The sequence below is a fragment of the Candoia aspera genome, chromosome 1, assembly GCF_035149785.1.
Source record: "Candoia aspera isolate rCanAsp1 chromosome 1, rCanAsp1.hap2, whole genome shotgun sequence".
In the NCBI taxonomy this organism is placed as follows: Eukaryota; Metazoa; Chordata; class Lepidosauria; order Squamata; family Boidae; genus Candoia; species Candoia aspera.
The window spans coordinates 119,195,996-119,205,149 of NC_086153.1; the positions used below are offsets into that span (position 1 = coordinate 119,195,996).

A 9,154-nucleotide genomic window follows, 5' to 3' on the forward strand; every position below is an offset into this window, starting at 1 on the left:
TCTACCAAGGATGCAGCATTAAGAGACCAAGTCAAACCATTCGTTATCTGCACCCCCAGGAACCAAATGTTACTGGCTCCACAGCTATATCATTAATAAAGAGTGGTGTACGGCTGGGCCGGTTCTTTCTAAAATCTATGATAATCTTAGTTTTTTTCAACATTTAGAACCAAGCTATTTATATTACACCAATCCACCAATCCCTTCACCAACTCCCTATAAGCCCAGTCATTGTCTTCCCTGATAAAATCCACCACCGTTGTATCATCTGCATACTTCACAATGGAGTTGGTGGTAAACCTGGCACAACAGTCATGGCTCATCAGGGTGAACAGCAATGGTCTCAGGACACAGCCCTGAGGAGAACCGATGCTCAGGGAACTAGGCTTGGAGATATTATTTCCAACTCGCACTGACTGGGACCTATCAGTGAGGAAGTCAAGTAGCCAGTTACACAAAGGAGTACTAAAACCCAGAGAGCCCAATTTGTCTACCAGGAAAGGGGTAGGGAACGATCATATTAAATGCTGAACTGAAATCAACAAACAGTAATCGCAGGTAGCTGTTCTTCTCGTCTAGATGTGGCAAACTCAAATGAAGAACAGAGGAGATTTTGCATCCTCTAGAGAGTGGTTCCGCCAGTAAGCAAACTGAAGTGGATTGAACGATGGGGGAAGTCTGGAGACAATATGGTCCTTTATCAGCCTCTCAAAACATTTCATCATCATGGGAGTCAGTGCTATCAGGCGATAGTCATTAAGACATGTGATCATAGATTTTTTTAGGCACAGGTCCCTCCAAAGGGTCAGATATGACTCGGTGCTTGCACAGGGGGCCTTTCACGTAACAAGCAGTCTTAAAATACACTGGGACCACAGCCTAATGCAATGAAATATTAATGTCCATGAGAACACCGGCCAATTGATCAGCACAGTCCCTGAGTACCCGCCCTGGAATACTATCTGGGCCTGCTGCTTTCCGCATATTGATTCTTTTCAGTGTCCTCCAGACAACAATTATATCAAGGGTGAGTGCCTGTTCATCAGGATGAGGAACAGCCTTCTTCACAGGGATATTAAGTGCCCCAAACCTGCCAAAAAACATGTTAAGTTTGTTAAGAAAATCTATATTCTCCTTACACAATGTCAAACATGGTGAAACAGACTAGCTCCAGGTTGGTAAAAGAGTGAGACATGGCTGTATACTCTCTCCTTATTTACTTAATCTGTATGTTGAATATATATTAAGGGAGGCTGGATTGGAAGAAGATGAGCATGGTTTTAAAACTGGAGGAAGGCCGATAACTTGTGCTATGCTGATGACGCTATTCTGATAGCCCAAAAATACAAAGAATCTACAAGTTCTGATAACACAGAGCAAGGAGCATAGTGAAAAAATTGTACTAAAATTAAATATAAAGAAGACAAAACTAATGACAACAGGTAGAACAACCAGCCTTAGGATTGGCAATGAAGATACTGAAATGGTGGATAACTTTTGTCCTTTAGGATCAACCATCACCAGAAAAGGAACAAGCAGTCAAGAAATACACCACAGACTACTACTCAGTACAGCAGCCATGAAGGACTTGGAAAAGATATTCAGATGCCATGATGTGTCTATCCCTACAAAGATCAGACTTGTGCAAGCCATGGTATTCCCTGGGACACTCTATGGAAGTGAAAGTTGGACTTTGAAGAAGCAGGATAGGAGAAGTATTGACACCTTTGAACCTGGATGTTGGAGAAGAGACTTGAGCATAACATGCATAGCCAAGAAAACGAACAAATGCATCATAGAAGAAATAAATCCAGAGTTCTCACTCAAGGCACAAATAACCAGGCTCAAATAATGATACTTTGGACACATTATACAAAGACCTAGTTTTCTGAAGAAGTCTATAAGGCTGGAAAAGGTGGAAGGAAAAAGGAGGATGACCAGTAGTAAGCTACAGTAGATTGACTCAGTTACAGTGATGATGCATGCACTGCTGGAAGACCTGAAAGATCAGGTTAGGGACAGATTGTCATGAAGAAAATCTATCTAAGGGGTCGCTAACGGTCGACACCAACATGATGGCACATCATAAGTAATAATAATGGAACTTTCCATTCTCTTCTTTGCTGTTCACATCCCCCATTCAATTTAGCAAACATTGTGGACTGTGTTTTACAGAGCTTTAATGACAGAAGGGATTGTCTGGCATAAGGCAAAACAACTGTGTATTAACACATTTTTAATTTCAGCAAACCCCTCTCCCACTTGTAGCCACCTAACACAGCCCATAGTTTCAATGAATCTGCCTAAACATTTGGGGGTGTTAGGGAATGCACATTTTTTTCAGTGAGTTCAGAATTCAGGAAAGTAAGACTTCTACTGGTATAACTTCATTTAATCAATGTATATATTGTTTCCCACATCAAGAAAACCTTTTGTTCCAGTTACTTAAGTATTTTGAAAGCTTTCTCTTTATTTGAGCCAGCTACAAATATAGTATGGATTTCTAAAACTTGTTTTCCACATACAAAAGTTATAAATTACCTTTGATGCTCAAATGTAATTATAATACAGGTAGTCCTCGACTTACAATCACAATTGGGACCGGAACTTTGGTCATTAAGTGATGTGGTCATTAAGTGAGGCATCACATGATCACACCTGATTTTATGACCTTTTTTGCCATGGTCGTTAAGCAAATCCGGCTTCCCCCATTGATTTTGCTTGTCAGAAGACAGCTGGGAAGATTGGAAATGGCAATCACATGACCCCGGGACACTGCAACTGTTGTTTATACTTGCTGGTTGCCAAGCGCCTGAATTTTGATCATGTGACCATGGGGACACTGTGACAGTCGTAAGTGCAAGGACCAGTCACAAGTCACTTTTTCAGCACCATCATACGTTTGAACCATTGCTAAACAAATGGTCATAAGTCAAGGAATACCTATACAGCACATTTTATCAAGCAAGCAACAATTCCAGTCAGAGAGTGTACCAATGCCCAGCTATGAACCTACCTTCATTACTTTTTCACTATGGGCTCCATCCCATTACAAGAAGAAAAATACAGTACAGGTATATTCATGCTTCTGATGTTACTTCTTTTTTGTAGCATGTAAAATGAATGTATATTTTTCTCAAGAGGAAAGCATATAGGACTTTCAGCTGTCCATGACAAAAGTGCAAATTCTCTTTTTGCATGTTACTCAAAACAGCAGGCTGTTATCAATGTATTCTCACAATTTTTGTTCCTTTTGTAACATACAAAATGGCACAGATTGCTCAACAATTCTATTCCATGTTCATGAAGGGCCATTCAACCATCACAGTTAATCTCACCTCCAATCATATTTTCATTATTTTGAGAAAGTAACTTTAATATCTCTGAATTTTCTTCTAATTTTGGACTTCTTAAAATACGCTCTAACCTGATCAAAAGCTGGATAAATGTAGTCAGCAAACTGGATTTCTGCAACAGCTGTAGCACCAGTGACTGCAATTCCAATGCCAAATCCCACAATTCCTTGTTCACATAATGGAGTATTGAACACTCTGTCTTTACCTATAAGAGATTTTTTATTAATAAACCTTTTTAAAAATGTATATGACAACCCAGGAAAAAATATTTTAATATAAGTTACCTATCTATAAAAGGGCTTACACTATTTTTTTTAATTAACCTTTAAATTAAAAGCAGAACTATAGAGCTGAAAGGGGACATTTTTGGCCACTGAGTTTAACCCTCTGCTCCATACAGGAATCAGAATTAAAGCACTGGAGACAAATGGCAAGGGAAGTCCATTACGTCTCTGGGTAACTGGCTCTACCACTGAACTGTTCTTACAGTCTGGAAGCTTTCTAGCATTCTGTTGAAATCTGCCTTCCTGTTACTTAAATCCATTAGTCCATGTTCTGCACACTGGATTCCATGTACTTCATACCTTTAAGAGTATGATCACATTTCCCTTCAATCTTCTCCCAAGGCTAAATATTCCCAGTTCCTTCAAACTTTCTGCTTAGGACTTAGTTTCTAGATCCCTAATCTTGCCTTTCTCTGATCCTGTTCCAAGGTATCTGAATTCCTCCTAAAGTGTGATACCCAGAACTACACAATACATCTCAAGCTTGTAGATTCTTCAGTCCCTAATGATGTGCTTTCAGCCGCCAAGAATGTAAAATACTAGTTTCAGCTGAATCAATAGCTCTAACTTTTCCTCAGTAATCTATGCAATAATAATCTCAAGACCTGACCACTCTAACGTTAGGTAAAGCTATGCCTGTGCAGCTTAATTCCTCAGTAGAACTCCTTACTATGCATGTATGAGCAATGTATTATTCACAAGATCTTAAACTTGGGACCATACTATTTTCCATATAAGCCATCCTTATATTCTTCTGAGAATGCCTCGCACACTGTAGCACCAACACCCATTATATGTACACTTAGATCAAGTGCACTCCAAAATTGTTTTTATCAACAATTAGAAAATTTATCAATTACTTATTTCATTAGATTTAGATACCCCCCAACTCCAAAGCGGCTCTGGATGGCAAAATAACATCTGTTTGCAAGGACATTTTTCCCTAATGCACGCCAGCTATCCCAGTAACTGCTCTAATGTTATATAAAATTATGGTTTTAACCAACAATCTTGTTCAATTTTTAATTATTGTTAATTATGTTTAATTATTGTACAATAAAACAGTGAGATCTTTATCAAAATGAAAAACAAAATTTTATAAAAATAATGTAACATGAGATATGATGAACTGTTAAGTTGTGAGCTTACCAAATTTGTCTCTCAAGCCAACGGTGCATCTGAAAACTCCACCAAAGGATACATCTTCACCAAATATTACTGCGTGTACATTAGGAATCAAATAGTTGTTCAGAAAGAAAATGGATTGTTAAATCACCTTCATCTGACTTTTTCTACTGCTCATGCTTTTCTTTATATAATATTAATCTGATGAGTGATAAGAACAAAGAACACCATTCATAAACAATACTAGAAGTGAAAGGGACTAGCCAATTTATACAAGCCATGAAAGAAATCTGTCTCCATTAAAAGGAGTATTTTTTCAACTTACTTAATTTCCTGATTTTAGCAACAAAGGCTATCTTCAACTTTTTTCCAGCACATAAAATTATATTAATTTAGCAGCACACAACACTGAAGCTTTAAACTTCAAAGAGAAGCTACATCTAGAAGCAAAAGTCAAAGCCTGAATAGAATCCTTTTACCATCCAAAAAGGATATAAGGGAGAAAAGATGCTAATTAAGCATCCTCATACTAACAGTCATGTTTGCATTAGAATTGTGTGACAGTGAGTATCCTCAACTGAAGAGGCTCCAAGCAAAAGACTCGCCTTAAATAACAAAGCATAAAAACATACCTGCAGTTGGATCTCTGGATAAAGCATTATCCAAGGCACTTGTTATAGACTGGAAAAGGTTCATTTTTTGTGTCTGGCCTGTGAAGAGAGATTATTTGGTTAAACAAGGCCAACTACTTAATTTAACGAATTGCTAATTACTACCATACAAAAACAGCATGATCCATTTGGAAAGCTTTAAGACTTGTGGAACCCCATATTTCCATCTGTTTGTTTTCCAATGCATACATCACTAATGTATGTACTCAGTGGTTGTGTCTGTTTAATCATGAGTAAGTAACCATTTGAGGGAATACAGAAGGGGAAATCCACAAAAATCATCTCCTTTGCTGGTCAGCTAGTAAATAAAAGTTCCCTGAAATCAAAAGCTTCCTGTAGATTAAAAGATCCTTTCCATTTATTAGAACATTTTGCTGGTTGCTCTGCTGCCCATGTTCTCACAGTACTCTTATTATGATTAATATAATTATGGTTTACTCCTTTAACTTTATTTTTCTGAGATCATAGATGTGTCAACTCTATGGCTTGGTTAGCATAACACGATGGGCTAAGCTGTGGTATATACTTTAGATCAGGGTTCCTCAACCAGGGTTCCATGGAACCCTAGGGTTCTGCGATAGGTCACTAGGGGTTCCCTGGGAGATCACGATTTATTTAAAAAATTATTTCAAATTCAGGCAACTTCACATTAAAGAGGTAAGTTTCATTCTTTATTTTTAGTTTAAGAACACTGTTAATGCATATATGCAGGCCTACACATGAAACAGATATAACAATTTTGTAACTTCTGGCCTATATTGGAGCCTGAATGTGCAGGGGTTCCCCGAGGCCTCAAAAAATATTTCAAGGGGTCCTCCAGGGTCAAAAGGTTGAGAAAGTCTGGGCTAGATAGAAGATGAAGAGGAACATCCTCAGAAGAACTAAGCAGCCATCTGCACAACACAGCACAGTGGGACCAGTACTCGATTGAAGTCCCAGAACAGGAATTATGACATTTTAAAGGTAGCCTCAATTAGTACACATATGTATGTCTGTTTAACAACAAGGTATTATTTTATTACTTTCACTCCTATCTAAAGTGGTTTTTCAATAATACCATTCATGCTTTTTCCATATTCAAAGCAATGAAGAAAAACAAATCTTTTGTCAAAATGAAACATCAACCTGCCATGATGAGGGCAGAAAACAGAGAGAGACACAATGGCGCAAGACTGTAGTTGTCTGCAGTTACAAAGGCCAGTGCTGCAACACACTGCAGAAGGTGCAAGGCCTCAGCTATGAATGACAAACGGCATTCACTTTAGTTTCCTCTCCAGTAAAACTCTTCACAAAAGTCCTTCTTCTCTCCTTACTTTAAATAACCTATGACAAGGAGAAGGGACAACCTGCATTTTAATCAGGCACTTCGAAAGTGCCATCAGCTTAGTATATTGCTGTCCCACATTATTTCCTCAACGATCACCACTTATCTGTACCATTTTCCCCACATTAGGGGCTGCATCTACAGAGGTGGTGAAAACTTTATTTTAGGCTGTAAGGAGGGAGGAAGTACTTTTTGACTCGCGTCCAAGTCTTTTTACAGGCAGAAATCAACACACCGGGGTCGCCGTTTTCGTAAGACCCTGGCCTATTGCGCCAGAAGCATTTGAAAAAGCCAGTCCCACACTTGCAGAAATGCTGCTTCCCTTCCCACCACCTCAGTCAGCTGGCCTGGAGAGAAAACCAGAGCAACGGGGGACTCCACTCCGGCTGACTCGTTTCCCCTCAACTCCAGGGACTGCAAAGAGACCGGGAGACACGAGAGCGGCGCCTGCTCCCTACGACGGCAGCACGGACCCGGGCGAGGAAGACTAAAGTGCTCACCATACTGGGTGGGCTCGGGGTCCGGCTGGAAAGTGAAATGCGCCGCGCGCCTGCGGGGTGGAGACCCCGTAGTGAGACGGAGCCGAAGGGTGAAGACCGCCGCCCTCCGGATCCCAAGACCGGCAAATGCCATGTCGGCCAGTCGCGAAAAACGCGCGGCTGAGGCCTCTGCTGCGGTGGGGTCTTGTTACTGGAACGAGCGCGAGCACGTTGCGGAGAGGCGGGGACCCGCGCTCGCTCCTTTCATTGGTGGCGGCGCCAAGAGCGAATAAACCAATCGAAACCCTGCCAGCTGGGGCGGTGGGTACTTTTTAAGGAGCGAGCCTTCCTTTAAGAACGAGGGGTGCTGGGTTGTTATACGCGTGCGCAGAAGACGAGTGTTGATACGCTGTTGGGGGAAAAACCAGATGGTGAGAGACGAGGTGTATAGTTGGGCGGAGCATATCTAGGATGAAGAGAATCTGTTTTGGTTTTACACTTCGGGTTTTAATTTGATAGCTAGTACCATTAGTATAAGGTCGTATTGATGGCATACTTTCCTTTGCCAGAAGTATAACTCGAAAGCAATCACCATACGGAGATGTTGTGGAGGCTGCAGTTGGGTAGCATAGATGTGTGCCTTCCAATCACCTATCCCAAAGGAGAAGGCAGAATTGACCTTCACAAATTGTCTTGTGACGTGGCGCAAAAGAAAAGTGGTTGATTTAATTGTACCATGCAGAGAAAAAAATATTTCGAATACAAAGGAAAGATCGAATCTTCCTGGCAAAGCACATGCTTTTCATACAAAAGATGTCAAACTCTCCAGAAAAGAAGGCTCCTGGCTGAAAACCTGGATAGCTAGTTAATGCAGTGAGCCCAATGGGTTTGGGTTACTGCAATGTGTAGACTCACATTGCCATAATATGTATTTGTTGTGCAGTATAACCCAGGAAGTATGTCAGTCCAGATCTTAGATGGTGGCCTGATTTTTGTTGTATCCTGTAATTGGAAAATACATACTGTACTCACATGACACATATTCCCATGGCTAAGTTACCCATGGTTTACAACTGGGTTCACACAACACATCGAATCATTAACTACACACAGCAACATCTACAACAAACTGCAACGATGCCAGAAATATATGTGCAGTGTTGTCATCAGGCAAATGCTACCCTTAGGTACTTGGGTTTCAACATCTTACACAAAGCATAGCATTTATATGATGATGCCACACAAATGTCTTCATTTGTCCCCGTTGCCCATGGGTTTGCATGAACTAAACTAAACTAAAGCAGGGAGTGGTTAATCTGTGTAGCATGTAGTAGAACAATTATTAATTGCTGGAGAAGTAACAGTGATTATTAATTGCTACTGTGGCTGATAGGGAGAGATGCATAATACTTAGCCCAAAGTAATGTAGTAATTTTGGAAGATGGGGCCAAGGCTATATTATTGGTTCATATAGCCCAGATTATTCTTCCATTACAGGCATTATTCCTTGTGGTAAGATCACAGTCCAGGCCAGCTTTGTTATCCAGTGTTATTCCATACTTAAGAAACATCTCAACCTTTTTCTTCTCCCTGCTATTTAACATCTGTATGAAACTTCTAGAACTTCATCCCTCAGCTTGGGGTGAGGTATCATCAGCACACTTGATGGTACTCAACTAGGTATTGCTGTCCCAGGCTGAGCCAGAGATGCTGTGGAAGTCTTGAGCCAATGTCTGTAGGCTGTGGGGGACTGGGACAGAGACACCCAAGTCAGATTAAATGCTAGCAAGACAGAGTGCTGTTTGTCCATAAACATCTCATCTCTCCAGAATTGTTGGTTCTGTGATTGCTCTGGACAGGGTCAGGCTTCCCATGAAAGGTCTGTGACTTGGGGGTCCCCCTGGATCATGGCTTC

General features: G+C 40.6%; 1 protein-coding gene across 2 annotated transcripts in view; it reads right to left on the reverse strand.

Annotated features, from left to right (window-relative positions):
- The window catches only part of BCKDHB (branched chain keto acid dehydrogenase E1 subunit beta), a 65,889-nt gene extending 58,319 nt beyond the window's left edge, over window positions 1-7,570 (reverse strand). For both annotated transcript variants that reach the window (XM_063312737.1, XM_063312745.1), the window contains exons 1-4: window positions 7,261-7,570; window positions 5,398-5,475; window positions 4,790-4,858; window positions 3,428-3,561 (exon numbers count right to left, since the gene is read on the reverse strand). In XM_063312737.1, coding sequence (XP_063168807.1) covers window positions 3,428-3,561; window positions 4,790-4,858; window positions 5,398-5,475; window positions 7,261-7,393 — 414 coding nt within the window. In that variant the 5' untranslated portion in view covers window positions 7,394-7,570. The remainder of the gene's footprint in view (window positions 1-3,427; window positions 3,562-4,789; window positions 4,859-5,397; window positions 5,476-7,260) is intronic.
- Between the last annotated feature and the right edge of the window lie 1,584 nt (window positions 7,571-9,154).